Source organism: Channa argus, chromosome 22, assembly GCF_033026475.1.
Source record: "Channa argus isolate prfri chromosome 22, Channa argus male v1.0, whole genome shotgun sequence".
Classification (NCBI taxonomy): Eukaryota; Metazoa; Chordata; class Actinopteri; order Anabantiformes; family Channidae; genus Channa; species Channa argus.
Window position 1 is genome coordinate 5,618,069 of NC_090218.1, and position 23,246 is coordinate 5,641,314.

At 39.5% G+C, this 23,246-nt stretch overlaps 1 protein-coding gene across 19 annotated transcripts in view; it reads right to left on the minus strand.

Annotated features, from left to right (window-relative positions):
- nbeaa (neurobeachin a) overlaps positions 1 to 23,246 on the minus strand; it is an 86,793-nt gene that overhangs the window by 50,138 nt on the left and 13,409 nt on the right. For all 19 annotated transcript variants that reach the window (XM_067491936.1, XM_067491935.1, XM_067491928.1 and 16 more), the window contains exons 2-8: positions 11,155 to 11,386; positions 8,575 to 8,675; positions 6,339 to 6,434; positions 5,985 to 6,106; positions 2,843 to 2,969; positions 1,471 to 1,590; positions 177 to 323 (exon numbers count right to left, since the gene is read on the minus strand). In XM_067491936.1, coding sequence (XP_067348037.1) covers positions 177 to 323; positions 1,471 to 1,590; positions 2,843 to 2,969; positions 5,985 to 6,106; positions 6,339 to 6,434; positions 8,575 to 8,675; positions 11,155 to 11,386 — 945 coding nt within the window. The remainder of the gene's footprint in view (positions 1 to 176; positions 324 to 1,470; positions 1,591 to 2,842; positions 2,970 to 5,984; positions 6,107 to 6,338; positions 6,435 to 8,574; positions 8,676 to 11,154; positions 11,387 to 23,246) is intronic.

Below are 23,246 nucleotides of genomic sequence, written 5' to 3' on the forward strand. Positions count from 1 at the left end.
GACACCTGAAAGAGAATTAAAAATACACTGACAGCTGTGATGTTCCAGCTGACATCAAAATGTGAAACGTTCCTGCACCTATTACATTAGTCCGATGAAGACAGTTCCCCAATGCATCCTTATGAGCATGCACGTGAAAAACAGGGTTTGTCACTGTAATGTCAACACGTCTTTACCTTGTATCCTGGGCCAAGCTGGTGAATAGCAAAGATCTGAGCTGGGTTGAGAGCTTCACTGAATACATAAATGGCTCCCAGCTGACCACAAAACACCCTGTTAGCGTCTGCTGTTTCTGATGAGCCCAAGAAACACTTGTCATAGCTCTGAAAAACATAAAACAGTAGAATACAAGGAAAAAGCATGTTTTCAGAGATTTTCGACAAAGATGATTTGAGAACTCAGGATGTTACTGTAACATAGTTTAACACAATTCACTGTTGAGAGAAATTTAATAAGGTTGGACATTTTTATTACCTTTGTTTTTTATTCATATAACTAATATTTGAATAACTCTAGCTTGGTTGAACCTGGCAACACCAGCTAAACCACTCACAAATTCTCTGTTGTTTATTCCCATTTCAGGATAATAAAAACTTAAACAAATAAAACATGCTGTTCACAGTTTATTGATTGTGAGGCATCCAAACATAATTATTCATCTTCTCTTCAAAAGTTCATCAGTGATGAACACACCAAAAACTGACTTTTGATAGCTGCTCATTTCTCATGCCTCTGCTATAACATTCCCATCACCTACTATTACTTTCTTTCTGTTCACTTCCTTTCATCCACCCCATCCTTCTGATACCTTTTATCTCAATGAAATCTTATTCTTCTGCTTCTTCAAAGTGATTAAATTGTTTTTCATCTTCAGCCTTTAGGACAAAACAAACCGATAGCATCTTCACATTCTGAGACCCTTTTCCATCAGTTGTATCCTGCGTGTTTCTGTACAAGTCTTACAGCAAGGAATTTCTTATAACATAGCAGAATAAAACCAGCCAACGACAAATCCACTAATGTCAAGAGTCAACCAGGATGAAGAGCAATAAAGACTATGCTGCCACTGGGAGGTCAGGTTGCCTGCCACCTGTTAAATGAAAAAGTTGAGGTTGGAGTTTGGGTTGAGTTTGATGGAACAGAGCCCAAGGGCAACTCTGCCCCAGCTGATGAATGTAGAGGGCAAAAATCAAATGTCTGCCAACATCACGATAGGGGGGGGGGGGTGTGTGTGTGAAGTCCAGCCAGACCAGTGTTGGGTTTCTGAGGCTGGTGCAAAAGCTCTTAATTTAAAGAATAATATGAGTTCAATTTGGTTTAGCAAAATTTCATTTACTTGAAATGCATTTAAATAATAATCTCAATCATCATAAACAACTCTGCACTGCTGCCTCCTACAAATACGTTTCTTATTTATTTTAGTTTTAACATAACTGTTCATCATTTAAATCCCTCTGGAAAAAGCCTTACATCATTGGTGTTGACGTGCCACGCCATGTCGCCGTAAGAGACCAGTTGACCATTGACATAGCAACGGATCTCTGAGTTCCTCCAGCGGTTGTAGATGTGGACAATGCTGATCATGTACCACTGAAAAATATAAAATACATGTTTTATAAAACTGCTAGAACAAGTCATGGGCAACAACTTAACAAGAGAAAAAGTAAAATATGTTTGTTTTAGTTCTTTTTAATTTGACATTATGTTTTGTCCTCAAAACTCTTGTGCTTAGTATAAAAATAATACATTATTTTTATTTATCAAAGAGTTTCTCATCTTTTGAAATATTGTTTCATTGTATTTCTTCACCTTTTGTAAGCGCTTTAAATTTCCTTTGTATTTGAAAGTTAATCACTTTGACCTGCCTACCATATCTCCACCGTCTGATGCTTTTGTATATTATTTTGTACACTGTTGGTGGTCAACTTCATCCAATTAGAGCACTGTAAGGGAAACCTATTAAAGCCTGTGGTGAGCAAAATGTGTTGTTTCAATTGCTGCACTTAAACATAAACTACTGAAGGATATTGACATGAGCCTCCTGCTGTTTTTGCAATACTGAGAATGCTCCCTCTAACGTTTTATCTGTATGAGAGTTAACTACATTGTTAAACTCATTGACTAGATAAAACTGTCCTTTTGGTTATGTTATGATAGTGTACATTTGTCTTGATTAGGAAGCATCTTTCCTGGTGACAACATACAGAGGTTTCCTAGGAAATGAGTAGTTAAAAAAGCTGGAATTTTGCTGCTGCATAGCTGGGGAGTTGACAATACCACACATGTGGAAGTGAACGAACACATGTTCATGCACACACACAGACACACACGCATGGTGGACAAAAAGCTGTGAGACATGGTGACTTATAAATTGATCAAATTAGACCACCAGGAACTTTGTTAGGCAGTGCAGAGCTTCAACTGAGTCAGCAAATCCTACAGAAGGCCATCTCATCAAGTGAATGTGTGTGTGTGTGTGTTTATGTGTGTGTTCAATGGTGTTTGTGTGTGTGTGTGTGTGTGTGTGTGTGTGTGTGTGTGTGTGTGTGTGTGTGTGTGTGTTCGTAGCAAAACGCTGACAGTGCGGTAGAGGGGCACTCTGTAGGTCTTAATTGACAGACCTTAGCCACACTTATCAACACTCCTAGTGAGGAGAGACACTGTGGAAAAATAAAAAGAGTAGCCACATACTAGTCTGCTGTGTCATCTAACAAGTGGCACCGAATTACAAAACTTTGCAATAACTAAAAACTATTAAAGTTTTTGGATTGTGTGTGTGTGTGTGTGTGTGTGTGTGTGTGTGTGTGTGTGTGTGTGTGTGTGTGTGTGTGTGTGTTCTTACCTTGCGGGGTTGAAAGTCATATTTCACGCAGTGCTGAAAGCCTTTTCCTTTTGACTTTAATGATGTCACGATGAGACAGTTTCCCACAAAGTGTGCGGAGTAACCTATTCCTTTACTGGTGCGAAAACTGCAGGTGAATCAGAAATAGATGCATTTACTTCACTCAAAATCTGAGTTGGATTATAACATTCGGTTAAAACGTTTTAAATGAAAAGTGCTAATAGTACTTAATAAATGACACAGGATTTGAATTTTACATTTTGATAAAGCAATACTTATTACAAAAAGCAGGGTTGCTTTGTAATCAGCACTAGGAGCCCAAATCCCAGTTTGTGAGAAACACTACTAATCCTTTTCCCTAGATTTCCCTCCATTATGTTTCTTTTCCCACATTTTTAACCTCTATGTAAAACCCAGTCTTAAGCTGCTTTGTGTAACAACAAGACACACCACACTTCTAAACTAGGCCCCGAAGGATCCCACATGTGGTGGAACATAAATCTCTCTAGCGCACTCTCTAGAACAGCCTTCTTCCAACTACAGAAAATTGGCAAAATTAGGAGCATCCTGTCTCAAAGTGTTTCCGAAAAGCTAGTCCATGCTTTAGTTACTTCTGGGTTGGACTACTGTAATTCCCTACTTTCGGGATGCCCCAATAACTCCCTAAGACTACAATTAAAATGCTGCAGCAAGGGTGCTGACTGGAATTTGCAAGAGGGATCATATTTCTTCTTCACTAGCTTCTCTCCATTGGCTTCCCATAAAATCTAGAACAGAATTTAAAACCTTCCTACATATAAAGATCTGAACGGCCAAGGTCTGTCATATATAAATGACCTCATAGCACCATATTATCCTAGTAGATCACTTCGATCCCAGAATGCAGGCCTACTTGTGCTTCCCTGAATTTCCAAAGGTAGAATGGGAGGCAGAGGCTTTAGCTATCAAGCTCCTCTCCTGTCGAACCAGCTCCCAGTTCAGATTCAGGAAGCAGACACCCCCTCTACTTTTATGTGTAAGCTTAAAACCTTCCTCTTTGATAAGGTTTATAGTTAGTTATATTTATGATGCTATAGGATAAGACTGCTGGGGGACCCACCCCCTAATGCACTGAGCTCCTTTCCTCCTCTTGTCCCTGTCTCCTCTCACACAGTCACCACTGCATGACTTTGTGTTCTTTCTCCTTTATTCCTTCTCCATCTCCCTCTCTCTTTCCCTTGCTGCAGGTGTCCCCCTTTCTGTCCCTCTCTGCAGGTGTCCTCAGCTTTGGAGCTGTGCATTTTTCCAGTGTGCAGCCACTGGTCCTAACAACATGCCCTTTTTCTTTTCTCTCTCCACTTTCCACTCACCCCAACGGTCAAGGCAGATGGCCGCCCACCCTCAGCCTGGTTCTGCTGGAGGTCTCTTTCATTAAAGGGAGTTTTTCCTCTCCACTTTTGCCTAGGGCTTGCTCAAAGGGGAATTGCTGTGTTTTCTCTAACCATTACATCTTTATAGTCATGACTTTATTCTGCAAAGTCTTTAAGTTGGCGCTATTTAAATAAAGTTAAATTGAATTGAAAAATTAATTGAATCCCACTCCAGTGAAACTCCCATGCACATTAGGATTGTACACAGTATAGTGTGTTGGCACGTTGTTTGTGCAGCTGTCGAAGCTAGTATCAGATAGATGGGTAGAGTAACTGCTGCATCTGGGGGACAATGATAGGACCAGGGCCAGAGGAGAGGAGGCCACATTCCCTCTCTCCCTCAGCATCTACCATGACAACCTGACAAATGGTTACTAAGGAAACGAAATTATATCCTAACCCTTTTCACAATTAGAGCCCATCTCTGTAATCCAGAGAACATATGAATGAATGTCAACCTGTAAACGGCTAGCTTCCTGATTCTCAAGTGAAACCTTTCTGCGATTAATGAATCAGAGTCTGAGTGAGGCAGGAGAGGTGAAGGGAGGGCGCACCGGTTAGCAACCCAGAGTGAAGAGGTGGAGGGAGGAAGCCAGGCAGCAGAGTAAAGGAGTTCAATTAAATAAAAGGTCAAAGCTAATGAAGCTTCATTGTGGCTAACGGCTTGCACTTGCAACACTAACGTCAGGGCCAGCAAGGTCCAGGGCTACATATCGAGCAGAGGCATCTACACAGCAGCATCCTCATAATGGAGTGCCCTGGCATTTAAAGTTATGTTCTAATTCATTATCTGTTTATCTATTAACTTCCTGTCTGTGCCATTCAATCTTATGCTTGTATGGTTATCAGTGCTCTCCTGGTCAATTCTGTATAAAAATTAATCAGCAAGAAGTTACACGAAAGTTTTTTTTCTTCAGGATTCATAAACCTGTAGTGTAGGATAGGATTATTAGCTGTAATTGAATCTAATTGAATATATTTACACAAAATCATTTTTTTACCATTGCAACCCTCTAAACCGTGTTAGAAGCCATACCCAGGTGAAATGTTGGTGCCTACACAGTTTTCAGTCCAGTGAGGGCTTTCTCATGCTGTGATTAAGTGCAGCACACTTTCCATCAACCTGCATCATTCAGCTAGTTTCGTCTTACTTTAACCCAGATGCCTTTTGACTCTCAGATGGAACAGCCCTGAACTCGTTTTACTCAGCTTTATCCAAGCACTTCTTTGCTTGGATCAGTGGTGATGGGAGAAGCAAGAAAGACATTATGTATGGTCAACAAGGGACAAACCTCACTTCATACACAAAAAGTAAAACATCTTGAAGCTGTAATGCATTAGGGACTACGGTCAATGAAAAAATGGGTATTTCAGCAGCTTTTACAGTCTTTATATCTAAGTATAAAAGCCGAAAAGTCTGCAAAGAAAGCCTTCCTCTCTGTTTATGAGGAACTAACAGAAAACACTTAATGATTACCACTTATGTTTTTGTTTCCTTTTTCTTCTAATAAAATCCTCTATAACAGTGCCAGCGAACATATTGACGTGATGTCAATATGGGTAAAGAAATGAACATTTCTCATCCAGTAAAAATACTCTGACAACGCTGAAGTGTTCCAGACTGTGGATGTCTTCACCGGCATTCAGAAAGAATACAGAGTTACATGATTCCATTATGAGGATTTTTTTTGTTTGTTTGTTTGTTTGTGTGTTATGCAGTACTGGAGACTTACCAATAGAGATATGGTTTGTCTTTATCCACATTGATGTTGTTGAGTGGATCCTGTCTGAACCAAGTGTTGATGGTGAATCCGTTCTGGTAAGGCCATTTTGCAATTGGTGGCAATGCTATAGCCTAGGGGAGGATACACAGATCAGAACAGCTCTTACCAGTGTTTATAGTAATCAATATGTCACTCAGTTTGTTATTACTTATTTTTCAGCATGCATCCACTTGCTCTGGTGGAGTAAGTGCCAATTAAAAAGTGCTGACTGTTGTAAACATAAATTGTTTGTTGTTTGATTAAATCAGACATATTTATGATGAAAAAGACTCAGATGTGTGTTTCGATACTGGTCAGTCTCACCGCTGCACTGCGTCCTGGAAAGTTGAAGAAGGTATCAGGACCATGTCTCTGAGGCATCTGGTTCAGCACAGACAAAAGCTTTATAGCATGTCTTGGCTATAGAGGAGAGGAGAATAGAAGAGGGGAGAGAGGGGAGATGGAAAGAAAATGCATCATTATATGGCAAATGCTGCATATCTGAGGCATGGGGGTGGGGGGTGGGTGTGCTATTAAAAAAACACAATGTGACCTCACAGTTCTATCACAGCCCCAACAAATCAATTGCTCTTCAATCATCTCTGCCCTCCCCCGACAACACCTCATCAATACCATGGCAACCCTTAAACGATCTGTCTCTGGAGAGTCTGCTGGGGGAGGAGTAAAGACAGCGAAATGGGGACGAGGTGGATGGGATGTAGATAGGTATTGGACAGAGGAGGTACAGAGAGGGCACAAGGGACGGATGATGATCTTGCTGTGGACCACTGATCAGTGACCAGAGAGTTGTTGATGGCAGTTCTCCTGGAGCCTGAGTAAATGGGAGACTGACGTGGAGGGATGAGGAATTATTAACTACAGCAGTAGCAGCTGTTGAGGCATCACACATCCCTACAGTGAGCAATGATGGCAGAGGAGAAGGTTTAACCTCATAAAACCATCCTAAATGTCCACAGTTTGGTTTTAATAGCGCCAATCTGAATCAGCTAAAACCCAGTGACTGGAAGCTGGTTCAATCAGCAAACAACAGGGGACAGTTAAGCTGAAGACAACATGTAGCACTTTAAGTGGAATTTGTATCAAGCACTCCCAACTCTCATCTCCTAAATTAATCTCATTAACAGGTACTTAAAGGCATTGTAGCGCTAAAAGTAAGCATGACTCAGCATCAGCGGTGCTCAACTCTCCCCACTATTTCATCCATAATAATAATAATAATAATAAGAAGAAGAAGAAGAAGAAGAAGAATAATGAATAAAAACTTAATTGCTAATTTTTTAAATTAGAATCAAACACTTAATAAATGGAATTTAATAGCCTACAGCAATAAAATGTGTATACAAGAGAGAAATAAACAATAGAAAAAAAAAACTATGGTCGTTATACAAGACAGTCTCTCCAGAATTTCACTAACCTTTTTCTGATTATTGCAGCATAAAATGTCTGACTTCATGACATGAACATTGTGGCGCATGTTCACCTCTCCTCCCTCACTCAGACACACTTTATTATATTTTTAATTGCAAGGTCAAGCAAAATCCACAGGGGATTCATCAAAATGATTGTTGCACTCGTACCATCGCAAATACCTGAAGGCACTGAAAAGAGTAAGTTCGAAACTAAAAAGAAATCTGAATTCAGAATAAAAAGTCCACTATTCAACCTGCATACTTGGTGAAGTGTTGCCAAAATATGTCAATTTTACCAAAGGGACTCACAGCCTATTTCTTTATTGTTTCACCTTCATAGCTGATTAGGCTGTGAAAAATAACATATCCCAACCTTTGTTGCATTTATAAAGACAATTACAAGAGGAAAAAACAACCGTTAATTAGGCTAAATTGCCCTTGTCTTGGCATACACTCACAAATCAATCCAAACATACACACACACGTCTACTGGAGCCATATTAAATGACACGTGTCACATAAACACAAACTCATGCTGTACCACTAATAAATTTTTAATAACAGCATTTAAAATGTTATTAAGATCCTAAATCTCTCTTAATATAGTAAACACAAAGAGACAAAGTTCACACACAGTATGTAATACTGCACAATAAAGACTAATTTGTTATTGGAGACAAGCAAAATTGACTCAAATCATGAATTCCAGCTCTAGTTAACACAAACAATGCAGAGTAAAGTGAGTAAAGAGTTTTCTTATGCAGCTGGTGCCATCAGAGCCACTATGGTGGTTTGGACTAAAGCTCCCTCTCCAATTGGAGACGATAGACTTGTGATCTATTGTAGCGTAAGTGATATTTCAAGGCACTGTCAATCTCCAGTCATCGATATTTAAAATGCTCACAATGTGAATAACAAGGAAGGAATTTGTGATGAGAAAGAAGACACAGTAGTGATAATGTTGTTAGATCTTGACATTTTCTCCAATGTTAATATTTGCTGCACAGCATTTGCACCTACATGTGCCTTTTAAGCAAAAATATCACAGTGCTCATACAGGTTACAGGACCCACTGAGAGACAATTTAAAACTCTAATTGCTTTGAGTAAGGCTTGTGTCCAACAACTTACCCAGATGCCGTTGTCGCCCCTCAACATACTGAAGAGCAGCTTCAGCTCCTTGACTGTGATGCTGTAACTGGCCATGACTCCCAGCATGTCCACCAGGAGGTCTAAAAAACCCAGACAGAGGCAGAAATTGGGTATAAGATTGAAAATAAGGACTGTGTGTGCGTCTTTGTAAGTGAGAGCTCCTCTGTTGTTTACAAAATGCACAACCTTGAATCTGGAATAGATTTGCTTGTCACAGCATTACTTAATACAGTGACTGTGTTTACCACACAGTAATATCTTTTATTATATTAGCATATATTGATCTTAATAGATCAAGTAATATGAGAGAAAACATTGAGGCAATATTAAGAACTCTCAGCTATTAGCTAAACAAACAATCCTCTCTGTTATTCTTTAGCAACAGTGATTGGATATTGTGTACACAGGGCTTGTTTATCCATGTTGATTTCATATAAGAAATTGTATCAATAAACTCTTAGACGCTGGAATTGCTACATAGTGTATGAAGTATATGCTGGTCTTGGTGGACTCTAGGATGTCCAATTTGAATCTAGGAAGGAAAATCTGCAGACATGATCTTTGTCTTTTAACTGTTTTAAACGGAATTGTTTGCTGTATTAGGTCATATGGCTCTTAGATAGACTTAGATAATTACTTCAGTCATGTTTGTGCACCAAATACAAAGCTGGAACAACCGGCAGATTTAAGAATGAACACCTACCTTCACCCTGTCAAAAAATTAAAAAGTAAATAAATAATCCACCAGCACAAAAACAGTGTAAAATCCAAATACATTATTAAACTAAGTTACTCTTTATGTCCGTATAGTCAACATAGAGAGATAAAAGGTGGCATCAGTCTTCTCATCTATCTCTTGGCAAGCATCAAGAAGCATATTTATCAAACTGTCAAGCTATTCCGTTAATTTGTTTATCTTTTAATAGGCAAGACACTGTTCTCACAAAACCTGCCAACCTGACAAAAACACAAAAAAGAGCTCTTGTTTAATGACCACATCTCATTACACTGGCAAAAGCAAGGCTTTAAACATTTTTAGATCTGAATATTTACCTAAATATTTTAAAAGGAAATTTTATTTCAAGAGATTTGTTAAGTCAAAATCACCTTCCTGCCTTTTTGGCTCTCACTTTACACAGCCATAACAGATCAGTGAGGTTATGGCAGAGGAAAAATTGCGGCCTCTCTGAGTGAGACAATCTGTTTACAACGGCTCTCCTTCCCCATTAGGTCCACTACATATGAATAGAGTCTTCCCACCATATTTCATTAGCCAGAGCCCAGCAATAGGGAATAAAGCAGAAGGCTAGCTCACTGTGGTGCTGGGTATGAGAGGAAAACGCAATGTCCTAGATTTAAAACCCCTAAGCCCTGTTTTCAGTGCATGTAGGTCATTTTAAATAGTGAAAGGTTGTCTGTGACAATTGGCTTTAAATTGATTTAAGAAGTGAATACGATTCTGTGGTGAGCCATAAAAGTTATAAAACACATTACGTATCCTGCTGTGGTAGGCAGGACACAGAGGACACAGTGAGGAGGGAAGGAGAGGACACACGCTCCAAAGCATCATTAAGGTCAAAATGATCGTGTAAAGAAACTAATGTGTACGAGCTGTTTTGCAGTCAAGTCCTCCATAAAAATCGCAGCACACACAGAAACATGTTGTGATCATTACTCTGCTACTCTGCTTCTACTGCACCAGTGGGTTGTTATGAATGTGTGACCACAGGGCAAACACACATATACACAAAAAATGTATTTTGTTACAGGGACAATTCCAAGATGAGGGAAACATATCATCTACCGTCTCTGAACTGAACTTCTGAAAACAAAATAATTTATGAACAAAACTTGCAACTTGTAGTATGCTAGAACACATTTGTGGTTTAAGCTCTAAAGAAAATAATATAGTGTACAAAGTAAAAAAAATAATAAATCAAGATTTTAATGGCATGTGGCATCCCCCTTTTTATTCCCAGTTAATGAAAATGTGTTTTTCCATCTACACTCAACCCAATCCTGAAAACAGGTTTTTTTGGTGTCATTTTGAAAGGCACTTTTTGAAAACTCTAAACCAAGGTCAAGAAGATTTACAGAATAATTACAGTAACAGAAAACTTTCAACAAACCGGGCTTTGCAATAATGTCACTTCATAAGTTGATACAAAGTTCATTCACAATACTCTATGCACTCACTGTTCACAGCATTTATATACAACAGGGCCAAAAATATTTGAAACACACACCACTACAGCATCAATAAAACAGGCAGAGGTGAAGATGTTTAAGCTTTGTAAAAGTAGAATTCATAGCAGAGATTCTGAATTGCACTTACACTTTTCGTAATAGTAAGTGGGGGCTGGGTTTAGACTTTCCACTTAAAATTCTTACTTCTCAAAAAAACGGATTTCAAAGTTTGGAAAAAGTAAGATTTCTGAGCTTAAAGTCAGACATCAAAGCAAAAAAGTCTGAAATAACAGAAAAAAAAGTCACAACCCTGAACAAAAAGTTGGAATTCTAGTTTAAAATGAGACTATCCTACATCTATCTGTTGCTTACCTGCAATCATGTCGTCCACAGTGCTCATCTTGAGCAGCACCTGCTGGATGAGGCCCACCTCTGTGCTGGTCTGCAGGTTGCGCACGCTCTTGCGGAGGATGGCTGTGAACATGCTCCAGATCTCAGCCTGGCATGTCACCTCGCAGTGGGACAACAACTCCACCATGCAACTGATGCTCTCCGCCTCCTGGATGATGAAGTTCATCTCCAGGTCAAACTCGCCACCCACCAGCTGGAGAAGGAGGATGAAGGACAGGGAAAAGGTGGAGGAGGAGGAAGAGCAGAAGGGGAGGAGGGACAGAGTTTGGGAGGCAGGAAAGAGATGGGAAAGGGTGTAAAGGGTGGTGAAGAGAGGAGGGGGGGTATATGGGGGTATAGCAAATAGGAGGAGAGAAAAAAAAAGAGAGAATGATTAAGTGAAGCATTTAAACTTTTGTCTTTTGGAGAGGGATGGCTGGCCTCTGATGGATGCTGATTGTGGTTAGAAAAGCATTTCTTCTGCTGGGAGCTGCACACACTGCAACAAATAAATGTCCTTCATCTGCACATACACACAAACTCCTGTCTACTCTCCTGCTCCCTCTCTTTCTGAGGTGAGGAGAGCAGCACTCTCCTGTGTGAACTACAATGACTCTCTAAATACACCAAGCATAAAAATGGCCTCCTCTGCTCACTCAGATACACACACACAACCATGTTAGCACATATAGATGCACACACAGACCTGTTTCAGTCCCTGTCCTCGCACACAGCATTAGTCAGAAGATATCATACTTTTTATATAAAGCGCAAAGGTTTTGTCTCTTAATGGTTGATGCACTGTAATTACTTGTGAAAGTGAAGCCTTCCTATCACTGTGCCTCACACACTAGCACACTCACTCATGCACCATATGAACAGCAGCATACCCACACAGTTCATCTTCACCACTATCCAGGAAATGGTAGCCATAGCAACCAACAAGCTAAGAGAGCACCGCTGAGGTTATTAAATCAGATTTAACAGAAACATGCAATGAGTTAGGAGAAGCCAGCAGAAAAAAAAAAGACTCTGAGCAGAGGTAAAGACACCAACAGCAAAATCTGTCTGTGTAAATGTGGTCTTTGCATGCGTAAGAGATGGAAACTAATAGAAAATTCAAGTAGAGTACAGCATGTTTCACAAAGAAATGAAAAGGGAGAGTAGACCTCTGATAGCTAAATTCTGAAGTGTCGCTTGGTGTCTGTGCCAGTGAATTACAGGCTCCAGGTCAATTTGTGGCAAAACTGAAAACTGAATTTTCGTTGCGTTGAATAAGGGTTTATTCTCAACACTTCATCCTGTGTGTGTTTAGGCAACCTTTAAACAGAAAATCCATTCTGAACGCAGCTGGAGCATTCCTGTCTCGTCTGTTCCATCCAGTATATAAAAAAAAATACAATGTGAAGACCAGCACAATCGCTGGTAGTTATGTGGGGGCGGAAATCAATGCAAGGTGTGCATCTTCACACTTAGGGAGGGGCCAGAGGAGTTAGCTTAAAAGGTCTTAATCCAAACTCATCTACAATGATATTTTATGCCCCCAAAACTCTATTAACAGAATGGAAAAATATATACTTGTGTAGTGCCCCTATGAATCTTGGTATTGTCTGTGCAAACTCATGTAACTTATGAAATAATAAGATCAGGATTTAGTTTTTACAGAATAGTCCTAAAACTGTAGTTGCAAAAAACAAAAACACTAATTGACTAAAAAACACTGATTTTTTTTTTTTTACCTAGTTGAATAATGATGTAATTGCCGACTTAAACAGCAGCAAACAAGCCCTCTCCAAAATAAGGGGTATTCAACCTAAAAAATTATGTGATCAAATGTGTATCAACATTAACATCCACAGTTTTAATGTTGTTGGGAACATGGGTGTAAGCATGGTGAAAATATGTGGCTGAACATGATCAACAGGTGTCAGAGCAAATACTACAGAGCAGCTCCTACCTATAGGGGACATCAGTCAAGACTGCTGATGCTGACTCCTGTCCATAATGACATTCAAACAATCAGTTTTTTGATGAAAATTTACATTTTCTCTTGTTGGTTTTCTGAAATATTGAGTTACACTTGGATAGACACTTACCCATGCTATTATTTTAAAGAAACTTCAGATATAATTTCACAAAAAACCAAACCCAGTAATAGCCTTGCAAAAAATGATGATGATGCAAGATTGGCCGCAAAGCATGTTAGCTTTAACACTGCAATATTATGCAAGGCCAAATTTTCAAAACACGAGGTAAAGGTATGTAGGAAAAATCACTTATAAAGCAAAAGTCAGAACCACAGGGGACTTAAAAAGGCTATAATCTGAGACCTATAAATGGTATATTAGCAACACCTCTTAGTAGCACCTGTTGTACATTCTTTTCATCTTGCTCCACTGACATACTCAACTGCTACCTGCTAGCAACGCTCATTCAAGTGTACAAACTCGGTGTTCTTCTACCTCCTTCTCATCTCCGTCGATGTGTTGGACAGAATAACTACCCTTTCATTTGTCAATCTCATTCTGTCCCATTCTCTCTCTGAGTCAAGTGAATTGATCCAGTGCCCTCTGCAAAGGCATTAGCACAGATTAGAGAGGACCCCTGAAAGAGGCGTGCAGAATAAAAGCGGAAAATTAATTCATTCCACATTGAAATTTCCCCTCTCCTTTGAGGTTTTCAATTATACAGCTCACTGGGGACCGCTGCGTCCTACAGCATCTATACAACCTGCGAGTCTGAAGATGTGCGATTCAACGGAATCCTAAGGCGAGGTGGCGAAGGCAGGCTTTGTAGAAACCCGCTAACAGATACACAGCAACTTCAACACGGAAACACACACATCCCGAGGGTATCTCTACACATGTACAGCACAAGCCTAATCTCTCTTCGCTTACACTTCCCACCCATGTACAGAACATCACAGGAAGATGAGAGGGCTGATGCAAACAACGGCAACAAATTGAGTCGCGTAACTAATACAGAGAAACACGAAGATGAGCACAGGAAACGCAGGGAGGGAGAAAGAAGCAAGTGGCCAGATACTGTAATTATTATCTCCTCTCCACCAGAGGCAATGTCTGGAAAAGCGACTAAAAACGGAGTGACACTGCCAAGAGCTGCCTGGGCCAAGAACATCAGAAAAGAGAGAAGGACAGTCAGACGGAGAAATGGAAAAGTAAAAGGAAAGGAGAAAATATCCCTCAAATATATGTTCTCCATTTAATGTGGCTTCCATAAAAATTAAAGAGCATTTCCGTGCACATTATCTGCTCGAGTAGGGCTTTTAATTGATGTATAAATAAACATGCTGCCTAAATGGCAACAAGGTTGATCATAAGCAGCCTGAGCACACTCGAGTGCACTCAAGCACCATCACCATCGTTGCCACACAGAGAAAAAAGGTGACTAATTAGTTTTATAAGGGAACATGTTTTCTTTGCATAAGCACTTGGAACCTTCGATCTCTCTTTTTACCCCGCTGTGTGTGCCCATGATGTCAACCTACTTGGGAATGGACATCTAATCACACCACTGAGCACACACGAGGGGCCTTCACCACGTCAACACTGGCAGTTAAAGGACACACACATTGTGCCTCATCCCTTTTGGATAAAAAAGGGGGCTTGGTTGTGCCACCCACTCTCGCCTCCAAGGCAATGTTAGTGCTGAGATCAGCAACCGCTTTGCAACTTGTCAGAGATCTTTGTTTTGGCTGCATAATGACAATTATTGTCCCCCAAGTGTAGCAATGATATGTTTATTCCGCTCACAAACAAAGGAAACCAGCAAATGGGACTTTGGCCAAGAAGTTAACTTTGGTTAAGAAGTTAAGAAATTGAGTACACTTGAAGCTGAATTGTATTGTGCTGGTGCTTATGAATGTAACACACCTACTGTATGGGCTACAGTACATGCGATTGTTACAGAAATATCAGATTCCACTTTTTTATGAATAGAAAAAAAATTGTGTGGGTATGTATTGTTTAACCTTGGAACACCTTCAGTAACAGAATCTCTCTCTCCATCTGGACTCCCCTCTGGAGCAATTATGGGCTTGAAAGAAGTCTGTCCACCGGATACAACTATTTTTTCACCTTTCAAAGAGGGAATTCATTGTTTAAATGTGTCATTTCATGTTTCCGTTCTGTGTTTGAACACCTCTGCATTGCCACTCTCCCCTGTTCCTGTTTCTTAGTCTTTCCTGACCAGCTTTGCTGTGCTGCTCATTCAGACCCTGAAGGATGCTGGCACTCAGCTTGGTATCAGACTGCCTGTGTCGGGGAGGGGGTGGGGGTTTGAGGAGTGTGGGGGTCAGTGCCAGGACCATCTTTAGGCCACAAAGAGCTTATATGAGCAGGGACCTCGACCAGCCAAAACCAGCTTTCATAAGAGGCTCGAAAAACAAACAGCCCCTCTTTCCATCTGACCATTTCTCATCAGCACTGCCCAGAAACAGTCCTCAGTTACTCTGAGGGAAATATAAAGTTTTCAATTCAGTCAGAAATGCACAGGCGTCCTCTCATAAAAAGCTAAATAAAGCCAAATGGAAAGTAGAAATCTCACTTGGGAATCAGTGTAAAGATACCTATTATAACCACTATACGGCTTGGTTAGGTCCAGGCAACTACACATGGTTGCGATTGGAAAATACTGGGGTCAAGGTTATATCCGTATTGACCAAATGTAAACCTCTGTCTTCTGTGTCATGTTTAATGGTAAACCTTACCCTTGAAAAAGCTTTCAGAACCACAGCAGTGCTCCTTTCTTACATTAGATCTGTGAGAGGACATATAGGATCTGAGTCCACAAGAGGTCACTTGTCAGAAAAATTTCAACACTGGTAAATTTTATTTTCTTAACAATGCTAAGGACATTATCTAGCAAGGCTGAAAAAGTAGAACTGTCAGAGATTAACATGCACCCTCAAGCCTGCCCAGGCTGAAAAAAAACAGCCATGAAAATATTATGAATTTGTGGATGAACTAATATTTATTTATTTTATTGTACCTGTACAATACATTACATACTTTACTTTACATTAAAAACCTAAAAAACAAAGTGGGTTTTTTGTAATACAGTGTGACAAACATGACCCACTTGACTAAAATACTAAAACACTAAAAATAAAAATAATCATTACAAATTATCTGAAAATGATATCTGCTGCTTAATAAAATACACATTTTATTAGTATTAAAGGCTCAGGTGTTTCTAATGGTTTTTTTTTTACACTGCATTTCTAATTAAATTATTGGTTTTAATCTCTTCAGTATTCATTTCAGGAGTGTATTATGAAAGGCCCCACAATAATTTTAATCATTATTATGTAATTGAAAACGATCTATCGCAGACCCACCACAGACCCACCCATTATATGGTCAAACGAGCCATTATGTTAGCTGATTACTATGACTGACTGTTGAAAATTGGATGACTATCAATGCAAAAGCTGGCAAAAGAGACACCTGTTGCTCATTACAGCCATCAGAAATGACAGGTCAGCGGTGGCGAGTGGATGGTCAATAGCTACCTCCTCTGCCTCTTGCACATTAAATTGAGCCTTTGGAGCTAGCATCATCAATATGCAACTTCAAAGCCTCTGGGAGTGCGCTGCTAGGTGTGTACATGTTTGTTTGGTGTGTGTGTGTGTGTGTGTGTGTGTGGGGCTCATTACTCATTTGTGTCCTCTGAGTGAGCTGCGGCCATTCAGTCCCTTTGTGCGCAGAGTGAGAGAGTAGACGAGAGGCCCATCTAGACATGAGATCACAGATTACACACTTAACGCTTCACCAAGAGGGCTCAACAGAGCGCAGGAGAGCAAAATTGAAGGAGAGTGAGGGGGGGAAAGGAACTAGAGAGGGAGACGAAAGGGAGAAAAACAAACAAAGAGAATGAATGGTGTGAACTGCAAAGGGGCAGGAGAAATCAGACCAAGCAGAGGGGAAAGTGTTTGAGAGAGTGAACATGAGAGATGGAGGGAAAAAGAAAATGAGGGCAAGACAGAGGCTGAACGCTATTGTGCTTTCTTATCTGGATGGCAAAGCGATTTTATTGCCCACAGCCGTACAATGTGCAGTACAGGGTTTAGTGCACAGATGATGACCATGGCAAATCTCTGAAAAGACATGGATTACACTGGGGCTAAACTAGCCACTAAACACTCAATAATCCACATTCTGTTTTCTGCATGACCTCATTTTGATAAACAGCATTGATAAGAGCAGCAGTTCATTTTTATCACTGCTACAGCTCTTAGAGTAATATATACAGTATACCAGAAATATGGGGCTTCAAAAACAAGAGTAATAGAATATTTAGAGCAAAAAAATAGTATATTGGTTAAAGTAGGACTCGCTGAAGCAGTGACACCATCCAACAATTTTGATCATCAAATAACAGTTCAGGACATTTTGTCATGCCAAACTGCCAAATAGTTGCTGGGCCCAGCATCTTATGAGTGCGGATTTGCTGCTTTTCATTTCGTCACATGATGTAATCTGAGGATCTTTGGGTTTTGGACTCCAGAAAACATTCATTTTAAATATGTCATCTTTGGATTTACAGCTTCTGTAATGTGAGGATTTTTGTTTTTCTTTGTTTTATACCATGTTCAGTCGCATTTGTTTGGGTTTTGGCCAAACGTCTGAAGACATCATCTCAGTCTCTGAAATGTATTTTGACTTATTATTGCTTGACATTTCCAAAACTAAATGATTAACTAAATAATCCTCTAATATAATTGTTAGATAATTCAATAACACAATATGTTGATCCTAAATTATAAACTCTGGAAAGCTGCGAATAGAAAGTGTGAAAGTGGTGATGAGGAGACTAAACAAAAAGAGGTGATGAGTTGCAGTGAAAAAGGACAGCAAACTGTATGTGTCTCTCGGTCTATGATTGTGATCAACAATGACATGTTGACTGATTGTAGCCTCCAGACACATAGGGAGGAGGGGGCGGGGCTCCTGGATTGCATTTCCCATGGGCCATTGTACCAGTGGCTGCACAGATGGCAGATGATAAAAAAAAAAATAGACAGCCCCCAGTCGTGAAACCCTATTCAGAGCAATAACGTCACAATCACACTGTCAGCACACACACACACACACAGACACAAGCAGAGTCAGCAAAATAAAGACGTCAGCCATGTGTGTAACAAATATCTAATAACTGGTATAGATGAAATATGGGTATTTTACCTCACACAACACCAGAAGAGGGAAAACTAAAGTATACTGCAGAAGAAAAGCAACAAACACATCAGACACTGCAAATACACCAGCAATTACGTAAATCCACACTGGGGATATAAGGGTGGTTCACCCAGGGCAAGCAAGGTAGTTTTTTTTTGTGTATGTGCATCTGTGTGTGTGTGTGTGTGTGTGTGTGTGTGTGTGTGCGTGTGTCTGGTTGTGTGTGTGTGTGTGTGTGTGTGTGTGCCCGCGTGTGTTCATAGTTCATAAATGCTTCATACAAACACAAAATGAGCATTTCCAGCATTAAGAGACGATGTGTACTGCACACTTAGAGTAAGATACATTATGCTTGAATTAGAGTAAATTCCAAATACTATTTCCAGACAATGCACAAACATTTATAAGTAGATTTCAATTCATGAAACAATGTATGCAAATGTTTAAATCATAGTATGCTGCAGTCAAACAATATCTTTGTCCATTCTGTGGACAAACTACAACAGCTAGTCCCATCTTTGACATGAATTGACATGGGAACATTATAAATAAAGATCCGAAGTAAAGTCCTCTTAGTGACAGCAAAGTCTGTGAATAGGCAAACTGTATTGTGTGCAGGTGGTCTGTTATAGCTACACTGGGCAGTACTGCACAAGTACAGTATGAATGCATAGTATATCCATGCACGCATTTATTAACAACTGGTAATGATAATGCTTAAATAATGACTATTGAATATCAAAAAGGAGCTTGCCAATATATTTAATAATTAGAGTTCAAGGATACTTCAACGTGTGGACTGGAAGAGTTGAGGATTTAACCTTCAACCCAGCAAGTACTGGTACTGTACATCTGAACCACAGCCGCCCCAGTGTTTTCAAAGAGATTGCTTTTAAATTTGGCATAAACAATCATCATCGATTTTTTGTAAAGCACTGGTGATTCTTTGACCTTACAAAAACTGCTACACGTGAGCATTTCATTTTGTAAGAAATGCATTTGTAAGAAAAGCATAATGTATCATGGAAAAATTCATACAAAAAGTGGACAAATATGTCTGTATACCATCTCTCAAATAATAATTACACAATACGCATACACTCTGAATCTTTATACACACATTGCATATTCCCAGTAGGACAGTGCAGATGGCAGTTCATTACAAGCTGATATGTCAGCCACACAGAGTAGCAACCGCACTTCCCTCATTGACATCAATACTGTTCTCATCCCTCTCCCACATAAACCATCGAATCACAAAGCCAATACAGAGAAACTGGGAGAAAATAATCTGGGCTAAGGTTTGTTTATCTAGTGGATCAGGATATGCATTTTCCCCCACAGTCAGTACAATTTTGTTTTTTAGTACAGGGCTTTTCAATTTTTGCATCATTTTTGGGGTTAATGGAAAAAGTAGAGTATGCATAAATGTTGTTCCCCATGGACAAAGAAAGCTTGTTTCCAAGCAGCCAATGTGATCCTGTCAAGGGTGTTGTGTGAGGGAAGGTGGAAAATTCCAATCAGGCAACTGCTCCCTTCAATTTAGCAAATAAGTGTACGCTTTACAGTTCCATCGGATTCAAAACACTTACATTTGTGTTCTCAGTGCCAAGAGCTGTACCCTGGGCACATTTTCCATAAAAATACCCATAACAGTGCGTCTGTACATACATCAAAGGAAAGCAAAGCTATTGAGTGTTCCCATGTATTGGCTTGTCAGTTTCTATTAACACTCCCAGAAACTAAAAAAGGGAGTGCTGGGTAAAAAAAAAAAAAAAAAAAAAAAGGGAGTCACAGAAGGTAAAGTGAGACAGTAATAATGTGCTGAGTCTTTATGAAAGCCTCTAGAAATTCTCTACTTTACTGCAGACCAGTTCAGTGTGCCTTTTGCCGCCTCCAACATCTGACTCAAACCTTGTCAAGTGCCAACTTAAAACATCCTGCACACAAACACAGACAAATACACATCAAACCTCACACAGACTTGACAAAATCAGCTACAACACACAGCATTCAAAGGGCAAAAGCCTTTTTAACAATTCATTGCAAAAAGTCTTCTAGGTCTTAGTCACTCGAACATGCACTCTCACTTAGTTTATCACTAACACATTCGTGCACGCGCACAACAGCAGCAGCAGCGATTCACAAGAATGACGGCATGAGTGAAGATAGATGAAGAAAACTGCAGAGATACTGTGAAATGTTCCAGAATAATCCAATCATAATAATAACGAGGCAATGTTTTATTAGCATATGAGCAGTTTGTGAAAAAAGGGCAATTTTTCAAACACTGTTTACTTAAGTTTGAGGCAAAGTAGCTTTAAAATAAGCATAGAAGAATAAGAAGAGATGAAGAAAGCAAAAGGAGACTGCGAGAAAGTGAGGTCAGACATTACAAACAGGGCAGAAAGGAAATGAACAGCACAGGTAAAAGAGTGAGTGTTTGCTTGAGAAGGCAGTGAAAAATGGCAGATAAACAGAGCGGACAGACAAATGCAGCAGACTCTTTTCAGCACAATGGACAGCTCCTGCTCTCTCTGCTGACAGAAACTGACAGCGTGACGCTACAGGACAGATCCTTCACCAAGACTGCTCAAATCATTGACAAACAGCTGAAACTGCAGCTGTTCTAATTGCCATATTAATACCTTCACTGTTGTCAAGGCCTGAAAGTGTGTGACAGAAAAATGAGTCCGACACAATATTCAAAGCCTTAAGAGTTCTTCTGTGGGTAGATGCCGCAGCACAACAGAACCAGTCCGTTCACGACTGACTGAAAAATCGCGGACAGAAATTCATGCATGTACATAAACACAGCGGGGATTGAGGATTGCAGCCAAGTGATCACAACTCTGACTTCATAAAATGTCTGCCACCTGACTGGCCAAAGAGGCTTAGTAACGGATCTAGCAATAAGCCTTGTTGCATGCTATTAGCCGAAAAACAAAATAACATTTTTTTTCCTTTTTGTTTGACAGAATACTACACATTAATGATCCTCTTACACACACACACACACACACACACACACACACACACACACAAACCTTATTATTGTAGATGCATTTACTAATTTACAAATTCACATGCTGTAGCTTCACCATTACCATGTCACAGTACATCAATACCAGCAACTTAATATGCAGAAAAATGTATGATGCACCAGAAGAATAAATAAGACTTAAGGCTATAATTGGTGCTAAAGGTGCTTCAACAAAGTATTCAGTGAAGGTTTCAAACTTCTTTCACATTGGCATTGTTATGGTGTATTGTTTGTAGAATTTTAAAGAAAATAATTAATTTAATTCATTTTGAAATAAGGCTCTAACATAACAAAATATGTAAATGTAATATGTAAAAAAGTTAAGGGAATACTCATATAAAGTCAGCGAGTACAAATGCAAAGAGAGACAAATATTTATGTTAACAAATAAACACACATTTGACCACATGTAGCTTGTTTGGTGATAGTTTGGCTACACTATTATTTTTTCAATCCTTGTACAGTTTGTTGGTAGGATATCATAAAATTAACCAATATTTTGTTGGCAGGATATCAACAAAAAATGTCTTAACAGATTTCTATGATATGAACTTGATTTGAGTGGTGGTCTGAATCATTTCTGCAACTAAAAGTAGCTTCCTGCCATTGTTTACCTAACTATAAAGTAGTTAGGCAAATTAACTTTGACGGTTTCTGTGACGAAACGGAAATGCTAAAAAAAAAGGGGGGGGTAAAAAAAAAGAAGCATTTTTGCATTTAAATTTAGTGACCAAAAATACTGCTTGAGACTAACAGCATTAGTGAATAAGTTAGAATGATGCCTCCCAGCTAAAGTAATAATTCACTGCACTTTCTCATGAATAAATTTGCATCTATCTTTATACTACATAATACCAACTCAAGCTATGGCCTTGCAATTGAGTTTCAACAGTACATCCAGTGACATCCAGTGTAAGCTGGGACCCTCTAATGAAAAGAAGACAATAGGGACGACTGAAATAAAAACATATAAAGCACTGACATTATCAAATTAGGATGGCATTAGCAGTAATAGCAAGCATAGCTGAGCAAATAGCAGAAAATCAAACGTGAAAGTCACCCAAAGAACGCACACATTTAATCTCTCAAACCCAACAGATTTACATCAACTCTAAATACTGTGGTAGCAAGAGAACCCTTTACAAGACCAGAAACTGCAATGTGTGAAAAGACCTCAGGAGTTATGGTTTAAAAGAAAAGGTGAGAACAAGAGACAGATAAAATTTTCTCTCTTCTAATTTTTTTTGGAACCAACGAGGGCATCCTTGCGTGTTACATCAAGGGAACATCAAAAGGAAAAACTCTAGGTTAAGCCATGGCACTTGAAAGAGGCCTTCACGCCTTGGTTTCCTGACTCAACGCAAGTGGGCTCTTTTCAAAGGAGCTGACAGGAAGTAAAGTCCTACAGGGGATGCTGCATGTTGCCCACTGGGTTTATCAGAGATTAAAATGAAGACAAAGTAACTGAAGCTTGCTGTGAACTCCTTATTCCTTCTGTGCAACTAAACATAATGTTTGGTCAGACCAATAAAGTGTAAAACAGATTAAAATATTTGTTGCTGTTTCATGGATCATTACAAGCATTGTTTCTTAAGGTATTTGAGTGTTTGTGTGTGTGTGTGTGTGTGTGTGTGTGTGTGTGTGTGTCTCCTCTGTTAGGTGAAGTAGGTAGAACTAAGTTCAGAGGTCAGCAGATAAGCTCTTCAGACTCAGGCCAGGCTGGTGGTAAATCACAATGACTAATCTGTTTGTTTGATTCACTGTATGTGCTGCATCAGATATGGTACAAGCACAAATACACACAGACATACACACACACACACCTATGTGCA